The sequence below is a fragment of the Cetorhinus maximus genome, chromosome 6 (genome assembly GCF_964194155.1).
Source record: "Cetorhinus maximus chromosome 6, sCetMax3.hap1.1, whole genome shotgun sequence".
In the NCBI taxonomy this organism is placed as follows: domain Eukaryota; kingdom Metazoa; phylum Chordata; class Chondrichthyes; order Lamniformes; family Cetorhinidae; genus Cetorhinus; species Cetorhinus maximus.
Window position 1 is genome coordinate 17,643,743 of NC_135884.1, and position 23,518 is coordinate 17,667,260.

Sequence of the window (23,518 nt, forward strand, 5' to 3'; positions counted from 1 at the left end):
TCTCCTAACTATACTCAGTTCTGCCGAAGGGTCATGAAGACTCGAAACGTTAACTGATTTCTTCTCCACAGATGCTGCCAGACCCGCTGAGTTTTTCCAGGTAATTCTGTTTTTGTTTTTAATTATGTCAGTTCATTCCAAAGTACTTTACGGCCAATTAAGTACTTTTGAAGTGTAGTCACTGTTTTAGCATAGAAAATATGGCAGCCAGTTTGTGGTGAGCTAGATCCTACAAGCATTAGTGAGTTAAATGACCAGATAATCAACTCTGGTGATGTTGGTTGAGGGATATATATTGACTAGGGCACCAAGGGGAACTCCCTCGCTCATCTTCAAAACAGTATCATAAAATCTTTTACGTTCACGTGGAAGTTCATGGGGAGCCTTGTTTTAACACCTTATCTGAAAGACAGCTTCTCTGACGACATGGGGCTCCCCCAGTACTGTACTGGTGTGTTAGTCTGGATTTTGTGCTCAAGTCCCTGGAGTGGAACTTGAACCCACCACCCACTGAGCCATGACCAACACTAAAATCACAGGAGTGTGCAATGGCGGGCATGTCGGCGTGACCAATAGCTTTAAAGTGGGAAAGTCTGATCCAGTGCGACCTGGAAGCAAGGCAGAATGGTAATTTCCAAATGTAATACATTTTATATATCTAAGCAATCTTTCATAACATTACATGTAAGGAGCGAAAACCATATGTAGTTTTCAGATGAGTCAAGGCTAGAGGGTAAGGGATATTGTTCCAGGGCACAATGACATAATTTAATCCCCATTTTAAAGCCACACATTCTGTCCTTATTTTACTTTTACCATTTCTAAATTCTTTTACATCCACATTTATAATAGAAACTTGCCTTTCTATAATGACCCTCCCACCTATGGTGGTGCTGGAGCATGCACTGGCAGCTGTAATCAGGAGGTATCAAGTTTACATCAGCAATTTCCATTATAAATGTGTACATAGGGATTTATATTGATAAAAGATGACAGGAAGTGTACAAAAATAGAAAACATGTGTAGATTTGTCTTATCAAGCCTTTGAAATGACTCAAAGTGATTCACGCAATGAATTATTTTGAGTGTAATGCTTTCTGCTAGGTGAGCCCCACATGGCTGCCGTGCTGTATCAGCGATGTCCTATGAATAGTTATAAAATGGCCAGTAAGTCTGCCTTTTTTTAAAAGTGACCTTTGTTGAGGAAAGAACATTGGCCAGGACACTAGGAAAACTCCCTGCTCCTCTTGCCACCTTGGCAATTTCGGTGCCCACATGAACAGATGGATAGGATTTCAATTTTAACAGCTCACCCAATAAAGGCAGTGCCCTTCCGTGCAGTACTGCACTAGAGTCTCAGTCTATGTTAGGTGCTTAAGTCCTGGTGTGGGACTCAAACCTGGAGGTGAAAATGTTGTCAACAGAGCTCTGAGAGACAAAAACGTTTGACATTTATACAGAATACTTTTAAACTGCCAGTCCTCATGGCTAAAGACTAAGGGTTACAGAATGTCTGTTCCTTACCTTTCAGTATCTGAGTCTTGACAGTAATTGTGACAATCACAATTATGACAAGTATTAAAAATAATACCAGTAATGCAGCCCATCGTTCTCTGGCATCTGCAAAGATAAACGAGCCATCAGCGAGTCTTCAATGAAGTGGTAAAAACCAGTATTCATAGCAATACAGATCAGTTTACACTATGAAGTCACAGTGACCTCCTCCATCTCACTCATTATGCAATGGATGTGCAACACCTTCAATTTGATAAAGGCTGAATGCACTGCCTAGAGCTGCCATAACCTACAATTAATTCTTCACTACGTTGTATCTCCATGTAGAGAATGTGGCACTGTTAAGGCAGGAAGTTTAGAAATAAAAGTAATGGGCTGTAACCTCAGAACTCCCTAATGTCGGATTTGGGGGGTACCCCAAAGATGCACTTGGGAATCCCTCTCAGAAGTTCCCAGGTAAGGGTTTGCACAGCAATTGCCCAGAAGGGCACACTTCCTCTGGACAATTGCCTACGCTGGGAACCATCTGAAAATGCGGTTTAAATCACAAACTTTGGATGGTTCCGCCAGGGTTACACCAATAGTTACTCAGAAAAAGTTAGAAGAATTAAAAGCTCTTCTAACTTCTGGGTAACTATTGTAAACACCCAGATCGACGCCATGGGACTCCCCCCACACCCTGACCAGTGACCTCCCCAAACCCCTGACCTCCAACGCCCCCCACGCCCCTTCCCCTCTGACCTCCCCACCCCCCAGACCTCCGACCCCCACATACCCCTGGCCTCCGATCCCCCAACCCCCCACCCATTCGACACACCCCAACCTCCCACCCCCAACCAACCGAACCCCCTACCCTACTTTCAACGCACCCGCCCACCCCCAAATCCTATCCACTTACCTTAGACACTTATCTTCTCCCTGGCCTGTCAATTTGACAGGCCCTTTAAACTTACCTACTTTACGGCAGCAAGTGCTGTAAAATAGGGGGCGTGGCCTCCTTGAATCCGCCAGAGCTGCACTTCAGTGGGGCATGCGAGGAGCCTTTTGATGCAGGCCCCAAGCAGCTCCAGCAAACGGAAGTGTCAGCGTAACTTTCAAGACCAGATAAGTTGGTATTTATTTCTTCTAATTCCTGTGGGCCAGCACTTTCCAACGCCGGTTGGAAGTTACGGCCTAACATCTCTGATGGTTTGGTGCCATAGAACTGCACTAAATATACAATCGTCACTTTATGCTACATCAGAGACCTGTCAGGGCAGCAACAGTGCCCCAGGTTGAGCACTAGTGCCAGTTCAATGGTTCTGCTCCTGATTTCTATCTACCGAAATCTGCTGCAAAGTGTACATATGTGTAGCAGCAATTGAGAATAGGACTAGCCTTGGCTGTGATAGCTGTTATGATTGAAATCTTCTAGATACCACCTATACTCCACACACTAATATTAGCTTCAAAAGAAAGGTGCCAGAGGACTGCTGGAATCCATGGAATTGTGTTCATCAGCTCCAGTGCTTCAGCAGAAAAGAACAGAAATGGGAGAGAGCTGGGGCAAAAGACTCTATCTGCTGGCTTAGTTGGATGAAATTTGAAAGGTGGTGGGGGGGAAAGCAGATCCTTTATTAGTGCATCCAAATCTGTTTACGGCTATTCTTCATTTAATATACCCTTCTCTGCCTTTACTTGCATATTAGGCGACATAAAAGGCTCTTTTACCTGATGCTTTGGTCATGCTAGGCTGTCTGGTGTGACACTCTCTCCCTCATTTATGCCCACTAAATGCCGCTGCTTTTAATGTAGACTGACTGAGCATGATCCCGATATCTGTGCATGACTGGCTATTACCATTTGGCCACAGCATATGCACAAATGCTGCTTTCAGTAAAAATAACACAATTTGTTACCAATGCAATAAAATCTTTAGGTTATTATTAAATATACAATACTTACACATATCGTAGGGACAGATGGTGATTCTGGGCGAGAAGTTCACATCTGATCGCCAGACCTGTAAGGTACAAACTGTATGAGATCAGCTGGTCATGAGTTGATAAAGATTGCCTTGGCAAACCAGTCTTTAGCACACATTATTGCATGTCTTTTGGATGACACATTAAACTGAGGCTCGGTCTGTTTTCGTGCTCTTCGGAGGAGAGCAGCATAAGCTGCTCCATCGAACAACATCAGCAAAAGAGACCAGAACATCTGGCCATTCATTGGTGTTGCTTGTGGGATCTTGCTCTGCCCAAATTAGCTGCCCCATTTGCCTGATTAACAAAAATGACTGCACTTCAAAAATAATCCATTGTTTGAAATGTGCTTTGTAACATCCTGAGGATATGATGAGGGGTTCTGCAAATACATAGATTCTTTCTAATTCTAGAATAGCTACAGTGGTGACCCTGGTGAAAATTTATTTTAAGCCTTTTTAAATGAAGAAACAACAGTAGTTTTGATTGTCACTCAGCAATATTTTAATATTATTCAGATCAGTTTCTGAAATTTTAAAAGGCAGCTTTTTTTTTATATTCATTCCTGAGATGTGAACATCACTAGCAAGGCCAGCATTTATTGCCCAAAGCTAACTGCCCTTGAACAGGTGGGAGGGTGGCGGGGGCGGGGAGGTAACCTTCATGAATCCCTATAGTACTTATGGTGTAGGTACACTCACTGTGCTGTTAGGGAGGGAGTTCCTGAATTTTGGCCCAGCTGACAGGAATGGCGAAATAGTTCCAAATTAGGATGTTGTGTGACTTGGAGGGGAACCTCTGGGTGATGGCTTTCCTATGTGTCTGCTGCTCTTGTGCTTCTAGGTAGCAGAAGTTGTGTGTTTGGAAGGTGCCATCAAAGAAGCCTTGGCAAGTTGCTGCAGCGCATCTTGTAAACAGTTAAAGGGCAGCTTCACCTTATTTAAAAATGCTTTAAACTTCAGTAGTTCATTCTCTTTAGCCGTGGCTCAGTATTTGACTCATCTCTGAGTCAGTAGATCATGGATTCAAGTCCAACTCCGGAAAATACTTAACCCAGGCTAAAACATCAGTGCAGTGCTGAGTGAGTTGGCTAGTTCTTTCCATTGTTCCTTTCTCCCGCCTCACCTTCCTTTTCTACAGCTTGTGACAGTTTAATCTCTTTATGTTCAGTGGCTACGTACGGTCAGATTTCCAAGCAAAGAAGGCAAGGTATTAGAAAATATTGTTGCAATTAAGTCATGCCTTTGAGTTTGCTACTAAGGGTGGTTTTATCTTTACTAACATCTGCATTGTACAAGGAAAGTGGCAAAGGATGATACAACATTGATTTCACAAGCTAGATTTTTCTGGAAAGTAGCAGGACAGAGTTCCGACCCAGCACAGTTAAGAGTTTACAGAAATCTATCAATTTTTGAATGCATGTGATTCCCTTTCTCTGTTATCTGGAACGCTGATGTTACAAAGTTGCTGTTGCTGACTGTATGGGCAGAATCGTTTCACCATAAAAAATCTTCAGGCGTCAGGACCAAATACGCGCCCTGACCCCGCTCGCTTCTGCAGTGCATGTTTTTACAGAAGGCAGTCAATTTACAGGCCAACTCCACGTTCAGCAGCCAATTGAGGACAGTGGATAGGTTCCTGGGATGGGAGGCCCAATAAGAGGGCCTGCAGCACTGGCCAGACAGCCAGACAGCAGCCCCATCAGGAGAGGTGGGTGCTGCTGAAGCAGGTAAGGGAGCGTGAGAGTGCCTTAAAATAGAAGGGCTCTCAGAAGCCACTGCTTAAATTTTAAAAATTAGGAACGCCCACAACTCTTAGGGCTCAGTGTGAAGAGGCAACCCCTCCATAGGGATGCGGCCTCAGCCTGCGGCCTTTTCATTCTTGCGGCTCATTTTTAAAAATTATTCCTGCATGGGATGTGGGCTTCGCTGGCTGGGATAGCATTTATTGTTCATCCCTAATTGCCTTTGAGAAGGTGATGGTGAGCTGCCTTCTTGAACCACTGCAGTCCGTGTGGTGTAGGTACACCCACAGTGCTGTTAGGGAGGGAGCTCCAGGATTTTGACCCAGTGACAGTGAAGGAACGGTGATATAATTCCAAGTCAGGATGGTAAGTGACTTGGAGGGGAACTTCCAGGTGGTGGTGTTCCCATGTCTCTGTTGCCCTTGTCCTTCTAGGTGCTAGTGGTCATGGGTTTGGAAGGTGCTGTCGAAGGTGCCTTGGTGAGTTCCTCCAGTGCATCTTGTCAATAGTATACTCTGCTGCTACTGTGTGTCAGTGGTGGTGGGAGTGAATATTTGTGGATGTGGTGCCAATCAAGCGGGCTGCTTTTTTCCTGGATGGTGTTAAGCTTCTTGAGTATTGTGGGGGCTGCACTCATCCAGGCAAGTGGGGAGTATTCCATCACACTCCTGACTTGTGCCTTGTAGATGGTGGACAGGTTTTGGGGAGTGAGGAGGCGAGTTACTCATTGCACGATTCCGAGCCTCTGACTGCTCTTGTAGCCACAGTATTTATATGGTTAGTCCAGTTCAGTTTCTGGTCAATGGTAACCCCCAGGATGTTGATAGTGGGGGATTCAGTGAATGGCCATTAAGTGGGGGCAGTAATGGCTGCCCAGGAGGCCACCTCCAAGTTGCCGACAGCTTCTGGACTCAGCAGGAGGACAAGTCTGTCATTGGGAAAATACCATCAGCGTCTGAAACGTGCCCCTAAGAGGGGCCTTAATTGGCTTCCCACCTCCATGGAAGAGGTTTCTAATTCTCATGACAACTTGCCCCTAGGAAACTAGTCCGGAGGCAGGACAGCATCGGGGAGCCTTCCTGGTACACAAGTACCTGAAGATCACCCCCTCCACACACCCCGCCCCGCTAATGCCACCTTTGAGGGACTGGGGGTATTCTGCCCTACATTTCCTCTGAGAGTATAAGAGAGGCAATATAGAGGATAAAATTGTTTCTACACAGGAATACCAGATAGAAAAATAAACAGTTTCAGCAGTTTGTATAAATGCACATTCCTTGTTTATTTTTGCGCTCAGACTAAGAGACATTGCTATTTGTTCAGCCTTAACAAACTAGAAATACATTGACCTAAGAAACATCAGGAAATAGATATTAAAAACAAATCATTCACAGTTCATATTAGCAGAGGATTTATGCGTCATAATCACAATTTTCAGGCACGGGCAAATCACTTATCGAAATTCTTTGAGATTTGAGGAGGGTATTAGATTTAAGAAGTTAATTGCAGAAGTTAAATTCATATGGCAAGAAGTCAAGGATCATTACTGGAACAAACAGATCTGTAAGAGATAAGGTTAAGCGGTTCCAAACTGCACTACCTGGAATCTTTCAAGTTACTGATCCAATAAAGAAACAGGAACTACAGTTTGTACAATGCAGATTTATATATCAATACAGAATTTTAAAAAATGTCTTTTAACAGTAGTCCCTCATTTCTGATTCACACTTTTGTTCCTTTCCTCCCTTCTGAAGGTGCTCGGGTGGATCCTCGAACACCAGCAAAATTCTGGCACATTGCCCAAGTGGTCTGTCTTCCTGTGTGAGCCTTTCAGTGGCCACCAAGTGTGAAAAGCATCACAGACATGACCAGACCTGTCCCCACCTAACTTCCAAACACTAGCAGTCAAGATGATGTAAAATAGAAAACACTGCCTGATTTTTCTCCCTACCGTTTCCCTAATCCAAAGTTGCTGAGGCCAACTGTGGTGCTGCAGCCAGTTAAATCATCACAGAATGGGAATCAAATCAAGGGATCTCCCTGGTCTGTAAGATAACTTCTAAACCAGGCAGTCCATTCATCCTTTAAACCATTCTTAGAACAATTCTGGTCAGTTTTAAGAGGACTACAGTTGAACAAAGACACCAACCTGAAAGCAGTCTTGTAAAACAAGGTCCAGTTGCTTCTTCTGCTGGTTAATCTGTATTAACCGTGGGGAAAAAAACTGAGATTAGTAACAGCCACAAAGACCAATTATATTGCAAAAAGTATTTAATTTCTCATACTTGAAAGAAACCATAATTAGTCATTTCTGAATGGCTTATTCACCTCTTTCACTTACCACATATAGAATATTCTTTTTATTCTTTCGCAGGATGTGGGTATTGCTGGCTGAGCTAGCACTTATTGCCCATCCCTAACTGATCTAGAGTAGGCACTGATGAGTTGCTTTATTGGACAGCCATTTGAGCACCACAGTGCCGTTAGGGAGGGAGTTCCAGGATTTTGACCCAGCAACAGTGAAGAAATGGCGATATAATTCCAAGTCAGATGTGGAGCTTGTGGGGGAACTACCAGGTGGTGGTGTTCCCATGTATCTGCTGTCCTTGTCCTTCTAGGTGGTAGAGATTGCAGTTTTAGAAGGTGCTGTCTGAGAAGCCTTAGTGAGTTGCTGCAGTGTATCTTGTATATGATATCCACTGCTGTCACTGTGTGCTGGTGGTGGAGGGAGTGAATATTTAAAGTGGTGTATTGGGTGCCAGTCAAACAGGCTGCTTTGTCCTGGATGGAGAGCTACAGCAAATAATACCAGTTCAGACTAATCCATAATGAGTGTTCATAAATCTATAACTTTTGGGGATGATTTTTTGTTTGCTAAAGTTGAGGCATATCAGAGTTAGGGAATGGAATTGGTTTTCCATTTTAGACATCTGTTGCCAGCATCATGATCTCCCAACTTATAGCATGGTCAGATAGAATACAACTCCTATGAATAGCTCAGTATTATGGCTTAACCTCCACCTCATAGAACACTACCTTTCACACCAATTACCAATATGTCCCCACAGAATGCAATTAGAAATTTTCGCATAACAGTAGTGAGTGAGATTCTCTTTGGCTTCGTAAAACTTTTACGCAGTGCTTACTTAATATGATTTGACCAGTCTTGTTTCAATAAGTGCCTGTGGAATGTGTCCCAGGTTACAGAGTTAATGTGGAGAAAAAGACATGTCACAGGCACCAAGCAAAGGAACAAGAAAACAGGGCATGATCCATTAGTTTGGTGTGAGACACTGGAAGAGAACCACTCATCGATGAATCTCCACACAAAATTGTTGACTTTGCTCAAGTGCCAGTCTGGCCTAACAAACAATTCTTGAATGGCAAGCCTTCTTAGGTTAATGGGTTAGCTTATAACAGCCTTTGTCCATTTACTCTCTAGTAACACTGGTAGGCTCCTGAAAAGTGGGTCCCCTTCATTCCATGATAACCATGGGGTTCTCAGCAGATTATTCTCCAAGTCTATACACCCTGGAGTTTAGAAGAATGAGAGATGATCTCATTGAAACATTCAAGATTCTGCAAGGGCTTGATAGGGTAGGCGCTGGGAGGTTGTTTCCCTTTGTTGGGGAATTGAGAACATGGAGGCACTGTCTCGGGATAACGGGACAATCATTTAAGACTGTCGTAAGGAGAAATTTCTTCACTCAAAGTGAATCGTTGAAATTCTCTACCCAGAAAGTTATGGCTGCTCCATTATTGAACTGGTGGGAAAGTGAAGTTAAGGCCAATGATCAGTCATGATTGTATTAAATGGCTGTACTGAAGGGCTGTACGGTCTACACCTGCTCCTATTTCTTATGGTTTCCACTAACTATTGCAGGCCTAAACATTCTCTCTTATGTTAGTCCCGCCTAATGTAACTAGCACCCAGCTTTCACTGGCACGTCAGTTTTATAAGGACAAAGCGAGTAGTTGATGTTTCAGCCTAAAAACACTTCAAAGCACGATTGAGCTGTCCATTAAAAATTTAACTTACCTCTTTTATGTTCTGTTGGAAATGCTCACACTTGTCTCCTTTCACAACACAGATCGAGAAGTTCATTTTGTTTATTCTATGAAATATAGTCACGGTGACATTTCTGTGCTTCACTTTGGACTCCACTCTCCATGGCAGTGAGTGATCTAAAAACATTAGTTGATAACAGCAACAATCATACATATAATAATCAGTCTACAATTGTAACTATACCTAAATGTACAGTAAACCTGCTTTCATGATGGTTACTGACCCCAGAGAGATATAGGACAGGAGTAGCACTTGGTCCAATCACATGGTTAAATGGCTCCTTTACAGCTATCCTTGTCTTTGTGTTATCTCACTATAAAGCAGGTGAAGTTATAAAAACTAGCTGAGGTCGCTGATGATCTGTTTCTTAACTGTGCAATATCAAAACATAAAACAGGATCCAATATAAACTGCTGGGAAAGAGAGGAATGCTATAGCTCTACAAAGGAAATTACTAGATTAGTCATGTTTTGAACCTAAATTACATTAACCTTTTACATATTATTACTACTAATTATGGTTCAGAAATAGGGCTCTTAGCTCAACAGGTGCTTATGCTCCACATTAGCCTCCTCCCACCTGATTTCATCTCATCCTGTCAGCATCTTCTTCTATTCCTTTCTCCCTTATGTACCTATCTAGCTTCCCCTTTTAATTTTGTACAGCTTCTGCCCAAGTACAGTGTTCGGAAAGAAAACTACCCCAAGGATCAAAGGAAACCAGATCAGTGTTCTGTACTGTACCTCGAAAATGGAAAGGCAAAAAATAATTGAAAGAGATTTGGGGAGAAACTAAACTGAGAGTGAAAATGTCTGAGGGAGAATAGAGTCCAAGGCCGGAGATTTTCCAGTCCCGCCTGTGGTGGGAATCTTCACGGGTGGGACAGAAAATTTGACGAACCAGCCAAGGGTCCGTTAACTTGAGGCGGGAATTTCTGGTCCCGTGGCAGGCGGGATTAGAAGATCCCAGCCCAAGAATCATAACTCATCATCTCAGGCTTCATCTATTGAGTGCCATCAAAATAGCATACCTAAAACAACAAGAACAACTTGCCTTTATATAACACCCTTTATTGTAATAAAACGTTGCAAAATGCTTTACAGGAGCATTATCAAACAAAGTTTAACACCAAGTCACATAAAGCGATATTAGGGCAGATGACCTAAAACTTGGTCAAAGAGGTAGATTGTAAGGAGAGTTTAAAGGAGGGCGGAGAGGTTTAGGGAGGGAATTCCAGACCTTAGGGTGTAGGCAGCTGAAGCTGCCAATGGTGGAACGAGTAAAAGCGAAGATGTTCAAGAGGCCAGAATTGGACCAACACAGGTATCTCATGTAGGGCAAGAGATAGGGAGGGGTGAGGCCATAGATAAATTGAAAAACAAGAATGGGAATTTGAAAGTCAAAGGGCAGGATTTTGCCCTTGGTGGGGGTGCTTGGGAAGCCGAATGCCGCCCGTGATCGGCTCCGCACTGCAATTTCAATTAAGGCCCGCCCTGCGTGGATCGCGAGCAGCAGCGCTGAGCGCTGCCTGTGCAGGCGGGTGGAGGAGGGGGGGGCGAGTGGGCCTTGCGCACAGTTCGCGCATGCATGAGAAAGAGTGCTTCGATCTCCCTGAGGCATGGAGCTGCCTCAGGGAGAGAGAAGCGCTGTTTAAAACAATGAAGAAAATAAAAATTTAGTAAAACATGTCTGCTCATGTGTCACATGAGCTGGGACATGTTTTTAATTCCAAAATAAAGTTTTTATTTAATGTTTTTTGCTTTAGGAAACCTCATCCCACTTGTGGATGAGGTTTCCTAAAAAATGTAAAGGTTGCTTTGCCTTTTCGCCTGACCACCAACCGTAAGGTTGGACAGGCAGCGTAGGTTTGAATTTAATTAGATTGTTAATGGCCTTAATGGGTCTTTTAATTATTGGCGGGGGCACAGCTGACTTTGGTGTGTGCCCGCCGAACAAAATATTGCGCGTCATTTTACGCTCTGGCATGTCGGGCACACACCCGCACGCTGAACATAATATTCTGCCAAGGTGTTGCCCAATTGGGAGCCAACATAGATCAACGAGCAGAGAAGTGATGGGTGAATGGGAATTGGTATGAGGTAGAATACAGGCAGCTGAGATTTAGGTGGGCTCCAGTTTATGGAGGATGAAAGATGGGAGTCTGAGCAGGAGTGGGTTAGAGCTAACAAAGGCATAGAGGAGGTTTTCAGCAGCAAATAAGCTGAAGCTCAGTCAGTAAAATGCCTTGCCCCTTGTAAATCCAAGTCTTTAATGAGAAGTGCCATAAAGAGCAGTCAGAAAACATGGCAGAGTCTGTCAATAAAAAAAACTACCAGCAGGTAAATCCTACTCACCAGCATCAAAAGGGCAACTAAAATTGACGTGATCTCCAGAGATAATCTAAGCAAAGAAGAAAACAGATTCAGAAAGGAAAAGCAGCATCATAAGATACAATCTGAAAACCTGTAACACAAGTCAAAAACAGTAAATAAACTACATTTTTAATGGTTTGTGAGATTGTCAAGTATTTGGTTTAATGATCTGTTTATAATAGCCTTTGGGAATTAAAAGAGCAAGTACAATGGGCAACATTCCTCTCTCTATATAGAGAGAAACAAACATTGACTCAGGGGTGCACATTCAGCCAGAAGTTCACTATTTAAACATTGCATCATGTTTTATTAACAAGAATGTCTTAAAGGGATAATGTTCCTCCTGTGGAAATGTAACCAAAAACAACAATCTGCACCTACATAGCACCTTTCACTCAGTAAAACGTTCCAAGGTGCTTCACAGGAGCATTATCAAAGAAAATTTGGCACCGAGCCACATAAGGAGATATTAGGACAGATGAGCAAAAGCTTGTTCAAAGGGGTATGTTTTCAGGGGCATCTTAATGGAAGAGAGAGAAAAAGAGGTGGAGAAGTATAGGGAGAGAATTCCAGAGTTTAGGGCCTCGGTAGCGGAAGGCATAGAAATCAATGGTGGAGCAATTAAAAAGAGGGATGCGCAAGAGACAGGGATTGGAGGAATGCGGAGATCTTGGAGTAGTTCACGGAAAAATGGATGGATGAAGCCATGGAGGGATTTTAAAAAAAAGATGGGAATTTTGACATTAAGACATTACTGGATCAAGTGCCAATGTAGGTCAGTGAACACAGGGATGATGGGTGAATGGAATTTGGTGCAGTTAGGATACAGGCAGCAGAGTTTTGGGTGACTCCAAGTTTATGGTGGGTGGAGGATGACAAACTTGCTAGAAGAGCGTTGGAATAGCCCATTCCAGAAGTAACAAAGGCACGAGTGAGGGTTTCAGCAGCAAATGAGCTTGGGTCAGGGTAGTCGGGCCATAAAACGAAGCACCGGGATTTCTCATTTTTCATAGGAATATTCCTATTAGGTGAAGTATATGGATAAAAAGACACTGTAATTCCCGTTAAGATTAACACCTAGAGAAATAGTTCATTACCATAACAATCACATCTTACAATAATTATCGACGAGTGAAGTGTTCTAGCTCATCGCAAAATCCATACATCATTGATGAATTTAGATCCTCATAGGAAGAGAAAAGTGGCAAATGAATTTTAATAACTAGAAATGTCAAGGGTTATGCAAAGGAAGAAAAAAACGTGCAATACTTGTACTCCGTGAATGGTGTTGAAATAACAAAGGATAAAAGATCCACTAAATAGGCGCATCGCTCAAAATATCCAACCCATTGCAAAGTGACAATCAACAGAATCAATGGGAGATTGAAGTCTTTAGTAGTAGTATGTAAAGACATGATCAAACTGTACAGTGCTCTGGGTAGACGTTGCCTTCAGAACTGTGCTCAGTTCTGCTCGCCTGAGAAAGAAGGGGAAACATTTCAGTTCTGGAGGCAGTGCAAAGAACAACCACCAGTCTTTGAGGTCTCCTAAAATGAGGAAAGACTTAAGAAACTTGGGTTCTTCAGCCTTAAACAGAGACATATAAGAGCTAATTTTTTATTTTTAAATTTGGAAGTGCACAAGATTGTAAATACTTTGGAAAAAGTCAGTTCAAAAATATATTCGAAGTTAAATTGTGAATGGACTACAATTCACCCTAGCAGTGCTAAGGGAGTGTGTCAGGGAGAGAAAAAATGACCAGGGTTCTCACCGCTCTGTGGGAGGACATGCATTAGGTGGGAGCTGGATTGGCTCTCTTCCCGATGATCCTGGTGATAAATTAGCATGCTACCACTTGGGCAAGCTAGTAGACAGTGTTCTGCACCCACAGATGCAAACGCAAAAAAGGATCAGGATATATTTAGCTAAGGGTAAAGGGAGGGCAAGGAAACTGATGGGAAATAGAGGAAAAATGTAATAAATACAAGACAATTAATATCCAATATTTGATCTTATTTATAGAAAAATTCTTGTTCTTATGTAACTCCTTTTAAAAATCAATAGATGTAAGAATCTTCTTTGATATATTTCATTCGGTCCTCCAAATGACTTGCAAAATAAGACGTACGTGCTCAAAGTTGCATGAGACCTGGAAGCAAGAGTTATAGGTTGGGAGCTCCTGCTGAATGGTTACCTCAGTTATGCATCCGCACTTAATAGTTAAGCATCTGATAATGGCGCTGATGGTGAGACTTCCATCATATTACCCAGAGATTAGTGAAGTGTGTACACACAGGTTATAAATATGTGCCTTGCAGCTTGTTGCTTTGAAACTTACCCATAACCTCAAGACAGTGTTTCTTAATCATATCAACTCCATTTCTACTGATTGCACTGTACAGTTTGAAATGTATCTGCATCTATTTTCAATTCCTTTATTAGACACTGTAATGTCAGTAAATACCTTTATGCAGAGGGAGGGGTGCGGATCCACGCCTTTGAATTCACTCCGTTTCTGATTGAAAGAGAAAATGGAAAGACTGAGAATAAAGCTACTCTTTTGACAGACACCAACATTTAAAAATCCAATGATTTTTGTTCAGGCTGAGATTTGAGTGTGATTATTTTCATTCATTCCAACAATAAATATTCTGACCAGTGCTAATTATGACACTACCACCAAAACAGACACCAGCATCAGTACCAATAGCATCAATACTAGTAAACAACAGATCTTCTCTGTAATCCTCTTCAGGCTTTAGCTTCTCCTCAGGTTTGACTTTACTATGATTTGATTTAAATTGTTTGTCAGACCTGTCAATGCAATGCCTCTCCACAAGAAGATCATAAGAAATAGGAGCAGGAGTAAGCCATTCGACCCCTTGAGGCTACTCTGCCAGTCAATAAGATCATGGCTTATCTGACTGTGGCCTTAACTCCACTTTCCTACCTGCTCCCATAGCCCTTAGTTCCCTTGTCAATCAAAAACCTGTCTGACTTAGCCATGAATATATTCAATGATCCAGCCTCTGCTGCTCTCTGTGGACGAGAATTCCAAAGATTAATGACCCTCTGAGAAAGAAATTCCTCCTCCGTCTTAAATGGGAGGCCCCTTATTTTTAAGCTGCACCCCCTAATTCTAGATTCTTCCATGAGAGAAACATCCTCTCAGTATCTACCCTGTCAAGTCCCCTCAGAATCTTATCTGTTTCAATAAGATCACCTCTCATTCTTCTAAACACCAAATGAGTTTAGGCCCAACCTGCTCAACCTTTCCTGAGAAGAATAGAAGAATTAACCAGAAGGTATATAATCAGTGATCATATTGCTTCTATGGTACTTGAAGTGGAATGAGATGTTACAAAATTTTAGGGCTGTCACATTTTTAAATGCATTATTTTTCCCTATATTTTATTTAGACAGTAACTTAGATGGCACAATGTGGTGAACCTTTCCAGCACAGAATACCCATGGTATTTGTAGAATCCCAATGAGAAATTAAATTCTCATGAATTTTTTAAAAATGTATTCATTCATGGGATGTGGGTGTCGCTGGCTAGACCAGCATTTACTACCCATCCCTAATTACCCTTAAGAAGGTGGTGGTGAGTGACTTTCTGGAACCACTGCAGTCCATGTGTTGTAGGAGCACCCACAGTGCTGTTAGGCCTAGGTCAATGCCAGGTAGTCCACCCAGTGTCATTCCTTTTGGACTTCATAGTTTGATACAACAGAGTGCATTTAAAGAGTCAACCATATTGCTGTGGGACTGGAGCCACCATTACTGAGACTAGCTTTTAACTCCAGGTTTATTAATTGAATTTAAATCCCACCAGCTGCCGTGGTGGGGTTTGAACCCATGTCCCCAGAGCATTAGCCTGGGCCTCTGGATTACTAGTCCAGTGACCTTACCATTATGCCACTGCCACTGCTATCTTGCTTAGTCTTGACTTGCCTTCCTCCCCACACCCACCGGCTCCCCCCAACCAACCCAAAATTGTGACTTGAAATGCTGCTGTGCCTCTGCTCCCCGATTTTTCTGCTAATTAGTCCACAAACATTCTGTGATAAATTGAAAGAAGAACATCATGAAATCCTTAAAGGGCTAACAAGCTCTGCTGATGGCATGTCAACTTTGGCCAGTGAATAAGTGAGTGGCAGAAACCAGGAAAAGTTCCTGCTCCATATCCCATGCTGAAAATTTGCAAGCGTGGATGTCAGAGAGCAACAGGCACAGTGATGCAGTGGTTACATTACTGGACTAGTAATCCAGAGGTCAGAATTAATAATCTAGAGGACAAGTACCACAATAGCACTTGGAGAATTTGAAATATGGAAATTAAAAACTGGTATCAGTTTAAAAAAAACATAGATTTCAGATTGTCATAAAAACCCAACTTGTTCTCTAAATTTTTTAAAGGAAGTAAAGTGCCATCCTTATGTATTCGGGCCTATGTGTTTTCCAGTCACACACCAAAGCGATTGACTCTTAACTCCCCAAAAAGCGATAAAGCAAGCCATTCCCTTGCAAATTCAGTAAGGGAGCATGTGACAAAGTAGACAGGCAACCAGTATCTTCTCAGAGCAACTAGGGATAGATAATAAATGCTATCATTGCTATCCTGAGATCGAATTTTAAAAGAATCTCATCTGCAATGTCCCAGTGTTAACAGCCAGAGACAAGGCTCCTCAGATGAGGTCCCCATCAGACGAGGAAGGAAGAGAAGAAAATTGTGACAGGAAAAAAGTGTTCAAAGTAATAGTAGAACATGATAAAATGCTAAACTGAAGAATGGAAATTGGAAATAAAGAGAAAATCACGGAAGTACACAATAGGTGAAAGGACAAACAGGTTAATATTTTGGTTGAAGTCATTCATCAGAGCATTTCAGTGATGTATGAACATCTTATTCACCTTCTGATCTTTCATTTCACTCAGATCAGGTGCTTAACCTGTGGAAAATCATGATCTTGATCCCACATATTACCATTCTGTGGTACATCAGACTGATTACAAATTCCAATTTAAATGGTAAAGACAAATGTAGACTGCGCTTAGAGCTAAGTTAGTGACCCAAGAAAAGACTTACATTAAATTGAATTGCCTGTCTGGATTGAGGGATCTCATGACATAACGCATCATCCCCTGACTTTGAGCATAGGGAGATCTCGCCCTTCATGGCGCATGGCGATGAAATTGTCCACTGAAGTGCATTCCTCCTGTATTCCACTGCCAGGCTGCTCAACTTCCAAATGTTTTCTCGAAATTCCTCAGCTAAAAGAAATGTAAAAAGTTAGCAAAAACCAAAATCTACTTTGCATTACTCTGGAAGTTTTGTTTAGAGGGAACGTTACACAAATGTGAGCTGGAAAACCCCTTTTGGATACAGACAGAGCTTTTAAAAATGTTGACAGGCAGAGCTAGTACCAAGTGAAAATACATGAACCTCATTAATAGGGACTGAATGGTGCAACAGGTTAGGCACCATCACAAGAACACAAGCATTAGGTGCAGGAGTAGGCCAATCGGCCCCATTGTGTTACAGCAGTGGAACTGAAGCTTAGCACTGACGGGGGACTGGGTGACGCATGGAGAAGATGAAGTCAGTTTACCTTGAATCAATCTTTGAATATTGAATAGTTTATTGATTGTTGTCACCCAGCCTCTCCCTCCCTGAATCCGTTGAAGAATATTGGGCAGGATATATAACAGACAGCCAATCCGCTACTACCTGCCTCGTGCCTCCACCAATGAATTTTATCCATGTGTCTGGGATGTTACAACTGTTACCAGTCTGTGCTGATCAGAGTGAAACACATGGCTGCATTTTACATGCCCCCACCAGGTGTGTTTTCTGCCAGGGGAGGGGAGGTATGTAAAATAGGGTGGGTGCCCACCCCACCTTCCTGCCCACCCTGCCCCCGCCCTGCTCCCATAATACACGGGGTGGGCAGGCATCGAAATCAGCAGCCTACCTGCCGTATTTATATAGGTAATCAAAGGTCAATTGGGCTTGTTACCAAGCCAATTGGCTCTTATAATATGCCGCCCATGCCATAAAATGGTTGGCGTGGGCTGTCGGGCAGGAGTGGGCAGCCTGATTTTTTTTTAAATTCTTCAAAGGGCTGGAAGGAAGGCTGGGGGGAGGCGGGCGGAGTTCTATCGTCGGGGGCTGCCCTTTGCAAATTGCAGGGGCAGCCCCCCTAAGATACAGCCCCCCTTTTCTTTCTACCCACCTGCTGCATTAAACCCATGACCCTCACACTCACAACCCTCGCCACCAACCCCCCCACCCCCCCCCCCCCACACCCCCCCACCCCCATCTCCTCCATAACCTGCCCAAACCCTCCCTGCCCAAGACCTTGGACCTACCTGTCTCCCGGATGCAATGGGCCTCCTCCTTCCTCCAGTAGCAAAATCCTATTGGCTGGCAGTTTCCGAAGGCGGGACTTCCTCCCCGGTGAGGGGCGGGAATTCCACACACTACCTGTTTAGCCCACCTGCAGTGCGTTATGGCTGCGGGGCTGGCTGGCATGGAGCAGATTACCTCCACGCTGACTTTGCTTTGGGGGTTGGGGGTGGATAAAGCCATCTGCCCCCTCCCCATAATATCCTGCCCACAGATAGGTGAATTCAAGGTTGTAATTGTAACGAATCCTTTTGGACATCAGAAAAATTGCAAATAACCATTTCTTTGTAAAGTAACAGATACTCTGCATATTTATATAAATAAATCACAATGGGAACAAAAATGTTAAAAAAAATAAAATTAGGTCTTCACAATGAATGCACAAATGACATAAACACCCAAAGGCAGAAAAGAAACTCTAGCAGCAGCTGAACTCACCCTGAGAAAAGGGACATTTTTCACATCGTCTGGCATCTTCTATTGTTGCAGACCATGCCTATCAAAACCAGAATAACGTGTAAGCAAAGTCAGTGCTGAACCATATTGTCACCTCTAAATAGTCTGCAGACCATTGTAAGCAGGATCCAATGGATCGAAATCCATTGGAATATAATAACTTCCTCCAATCTCAAACAAATAAAACAAAACTACAATGACAAAATTTAATTTGAAGCAACCGTACAAAGAAAATCCACAGCCAGCATATCTCAGTGCTCATTTCTTGAAAAATAACAATATTTGTATGAAGAATCACACTTTACAGTGTGAAAATATCAGTCTCACAATCACACAGCAAGCTTTTGTGAATAACTATTATTGATCAATGTCAAGGTGTCCATTGATGTAAACACAGTTTACACAAGTATGCTCATTTTTTTAGGGAAATGTCACTGGGTAATGATCTAAACTTTTCCCTCTGGTATAAAGTAAATTGTGACTTCATTGAGCATCATGGAATTTTCCTCTCATTGGCGGATTAGTGGCAGAGTAGGACTTTTGCCCTACCCATGGCACTGCTGCTAATCTCAGGAAATTTCCTTCCCAATTCCTCATTAGCTATCAAAGGCAACATTCCTCACTGGATTAACATGGCAGGGAGAAAGGTTGCTGCCACCTTTAAAAAATGCTGTTCAATAGAGGGGGATGTATGTGAGTTGCAAGAATGCCTGAAGGAGCAGCAGTCTCAGGGGGGCTGCACAGCAGGAAGGGCTCCCAGGTTCTCAGGCGAATCCTTGGAGGTGGAGCTGGCTAAAATTAGGGAGACTCTCGGGCACTGAAAGCAGAAGTCCTATAAGATGATGGTTCAAGCTGTTTGGAGGGAGGTCGCACAGGCAGTCATTGCAGCTTTCACAACTCCAGGAGCTACTGCACAGCACAGGAAGAGATATAATGACTTCAAGAGGTATTAAGGCAGCATTGCCAATCCAAATCCCATACCACCGAGAGAGCCTTCACTCATCTTTTTCACTATCGTTACCTGCATGTTAGGGAAACTCGAGGACATTCTTGCAAACATTCTCAAGCATCATCTGGACTCACAATCACTTGTCAATTCACATGGCCTACCACAAAGAGTTCTGCTAGTGTTCAAGGACAATTTATTTAAAGCTTCACCGAAATGTGAGCTTCTTCAGATCTCACAGAGTAACCGCCCAGTCATGGGACAAATATATGTAATGGATGGTGTTCAGAAACTGAGGCCTTCACTAATATTTATCTCAACATTTTAGATAATATCATTTGATAAGCACATACCTGCACGCACAAACAAGGGACGATGTCTGAGAAGTTGAGGTGCACCTCACTGACTTTCTGGATAAATAATAATAAAGAACTGTCACTCTATGTATTTATGAAAAACCACCTTTCACAGTTGTGGAAGCATAACTAACAGGCCGACCAACTCAATGGGGGTGAAATTGGTCTTAGGCTTTCATGCAAAATAGCTGATAGTACTTTGGCTGTCTGGTTTATATTCTGCCCAAATATCTTAATCATTGAATCAATTGGAAAAAAGAAAACCAGGTGGTGTAAAAGGGGCAGCCGATTCGCTATCAACTGTTTTGTGCTTTCACCCCCAGCATCTCTTCATAGCAATGACTTCCCAATTACATGGTCACAACTTCATGTCTCCAAACTACTCTTCCGTCAAATCCATTTTCCAAAGGTATAAAATTATTTTGCTTTAAGGTGCATCATCTATTGGACTAACCACCATGACCAGACCAAACAAATGACCAGGCTTGAGTATCTGGTAGGCGTATGATTTGAACTTTGGACCAGTGCATTACAAGGCCAGTAGACTGCAGGATCATGATGTCTGGGACATTTTGGATTTTGTAGTTGTTAAATTGAAACCTCGAGTTTCTCTGAGAAAGAAAGAAATTGACCCCAATGATAACTTATAAATAGGGGATGCCAACCCTCCTGGAGTAGCTGAAAGTCCATTGGAATCGGCATCAATCTCCTGGTGGCCAAAGAATCCGGGAGATTTTTAATATGATATTTCAAACAGATCAGTCCCATAATTCATCATTAGCAACCACCAAGAAGGGGACGAAATGACAACCTCCCATCATGCTGCATTGCAACGCAGTGGCATCACACCATAGAGTCATAGAGTTATACAGCACAGAAACAGGCCCTTCGGCCCATCGTGTCTGTGCCGGTCATAAAGCACCTATCTATTCTAATCCCATTTTCCAGCACTTGGCCCGTAGCCCTGTATGCTATGGCGTTTCAAGTGTTCATCTAAATACTTCTTAAATCAGGCGCAGCGCCACCCAACCAAATTCAAACCTTAAACCGAAAATAAAAGCCAAGGGGATTCTGATTGCCTGGGATTTTGGGGAGCAGTGATGGGATAGGTGGGGTTTGAATTTCATTGAGAGATTGGACATGAGCAGCGAGCATTAGTCTGAGTGTGATGGGGACAAGCGGGGGTTCAGATCACTTCATTTAATTAAAAACGGAGAGGAAGAGGGTGAAAAAAAAGTCATTTTTCCCCACAGTTTTAGCAGCTTTGAACATCCCTGTTTGAAACCAAGCCTCCGGATCTTTCATCGAGCCCCTTAAGAGTGAGTAAAGCTTTCTCTCCCCCCCCCCCCGACAACTCCAAACTTTAATCATTATTCACCCTCGCTGCAAATTCGTCCCATTTGCCTAATTAAAGTTGGCTGTTTGTTTTCCTCTCTCACGCTCCGTGAACCCGCTCGCACCACACTGCCGGATTTCCATGATGTGACTTCTGCCCACGTCTCCTAGAATATGTCCAGCCAGAGTTGGAAATCACACTGATAAATCAGAATGTTGACCTGGCCTCTTGCTCCACCCTAGGCTTCCTGGAATGTGTAAATGTGAAATGAAATGTTGAGAAAACCTTATTCCAGCCTGGGCCTCCTAAATTTTAAAACAGGCAGGTAATGATATAAGAAACCCTGTCACTCGAACCTACAAAGTGGTAAGAATGACGTTTCCCATTTTTTCAGGGGACACTGAAAACTAATAAGATTTTTAAAAATTCATTCACGGTATGTGGACTTTGCTGTCTTGGGCCAGCATTTATTGCCCATCCCTAGTTACTCCAGGAGGAGGTGGTGGTGGTGAGCTACCTTCTTGAACCGCTGCAGTCTATGTGGTGTAGGTACACCCACAGTGTTAGGGAGGGAGTTCCAGGATTTTGACCCAGCGCCGGTGAAGGAACAGCAATATATTTCCAGGTCAGGATGGTGAGTGACTAAGAGGGGAATTTCCAGGTGGTCGTGGGTTTGGAAGGTGCTGTCTAATGGATCCAGGGACTGCAATGGCATTCACAAACTTGCTCACTATGATTTGGAGTAAAGACTGGCTGGCTAGCAGGGAATACTACTGACTGTATTCGTTCAAAGTGTAAGACTGACACCTGTTCCAGACCAAATGGCAGCTGAGACCACACTACTCATGGCTGTGCCTGTTCTTCAAATATGTAGTTTTAACCATTTTTCCACCTTCTGTCTTTTACCAATCTATTTTTCCACATCCATCGGCGTGGGGTAACGGTGAGCCCTGACCTAGTGCCACTCCACAACAGCAATTAAGCGGTACTCACCATGTGGGGAATTACAGGTCAGTCTTCTGATCTGATATGAGGATGGTTTGAAATTTAATAAAGGTTTTGCACTTTGAAGAGTTTAAAGATATTACAGATTTACACGCCCGCATTGTTAACAGGGTTTCTAACGTTACTTACCGACACGTCAGTAACCAGTGGGTTTTTGCTCTCAAATGGTGGCGTCACATTATACTTGAACACACTGTAGTAATTTGGTGGCACATTAATAACAGCCATTTGCATCTTGTTTTCTAATGTGGTATTTATGGTTGGAACTGCAATGCAAGAAAGAAATATGAGGATCATGTTAAAATTATATTGTACCTTAGGTCTAAGAAGAATTAAGATTACAGAAAGCTGAACCCGGCACATTCATCGTTGGTGCAAACTCATGTCCCTCAGTTATACTGCGCCATCAATTGTAATTTCAATGCCCTTCACTGTGCTTCTATTTCATTAATATTAAAAATATACATGATTATAAAATTATATATATTTTATATATACACATTATATTTCAAACTGTGTTTCCTCACCCTTGCACCATTCTATGTTCTCCAGAAAATCTTTCAAGGTACAATCTGCAGGGAAACACAAAAGACTCATAAGGAATTGTATGTCAAAGCATTTATTTTGTGCAGCAGCAAAATAACACAGAAATAACCATCTTCAGATACTATAAAAGTTTATCCAAAAATTCTTTAGCATCATAGAATCAGAGAACTAAAGACTTGTGCTCCAGGCCTAGCTGCACCCCTAGCCAAGCTGTTCCAGTACAGCTACAACACTAGCATCCACCCGGCATTGTAGAAAACTGCCCAGGTATGTCCGCTCCACAAAAAGCAGGACAAATCCAACCCAGCCACTTACCACCCCATCAGTCTACTCTTGATCATCAGCAAAGTGAGGGAAGGGGTCATCAACAGTGCTAACAAGCACCACTTGCTCACTGATGCTAAATTTGGGTTCTGTCAGGGCAACTTAGCTCCTGACCTCATTCCAAACATGGACAAAAGAGCTAAACTCTTGCGAGTGATAGCCCTTGACATCACAGCAGCATTTGACCAAGTGTGGCATCAAGGAGCCCTAGCAAAACTGAAGTCAATGGGAATCAGGGGTAAACTTTCCACTGGTTGGAGTCATATCTAGCACAAAGGAAGATGGAGTTGGAGGTCAATCATCTCAGTTCCATGACATCACTGCGGGAGTTCCTCAGGGTGGTGTCTTAGGCCTAACCATCTTCAGCTGCTTCATCAATGACCTTCCTTCCATCATAAGGTCAGAAGTGGGGATGTTCACTGATGATTGCACAATGTTCAGCACCATTCGCAATTTGTCAGATACTGAAGTAGTC

At 42.9% G+C, this 23,518-nt stretch overlaps 1 protein-coding gene across 1 annotated transcript in view; it reads right to left on the reverse strand.

The window, feature by feature from the left end:
* Positions 1-23,518, reverse strand: part of LOC144681582 (interleukin-17 receptor C-like) — a 71,867-nt gene that overhangs the window by 15,565 nt on the left and 32,784 nt on the right. The window contains exons 7-17 of the mRNA XM_078543293.1: positions 22,701-22,745; positions 22,303-22,439; positions 19,830-19,886; positions 18,513-18,570; positions 16,755-16,939; positions 14,129-14,179; positions 11,647-11,692; positions 9,263-9,408; positions 7,373-7,423; positions 3,460-3,517; positions 1,525-1,620 (exon numbers count right to left, since the gene is read on the reverse strand). Of these exons, the coding sequence (XP_078399419.1) occupies positions 1,525-1,620; positions 3,460-3,517; positions 7,373-7,423; positions 9,263-9,408; positions 11,647-11,692; positions 14,129-14,179; positions 16,755-16,939; positions 18,513-18,570; positions 19,830-19,886; positions 22,303-22,439; positions 22,701-22,745 (930 nt within the window). The remainder of the gene's footprint in view (positions 1-1,524; positions 1,621-3,459; positions 3,518-7,372; positions 7,424-9,262; positions 9,409-11,646; positions 11,693-14,128; positions 14,180-16,754; positions 16,940-18,512; positions 18,571-19,829; positions 19,887-22,302; positions 22,440-22,700; positions 22,746-23,518) is intronic.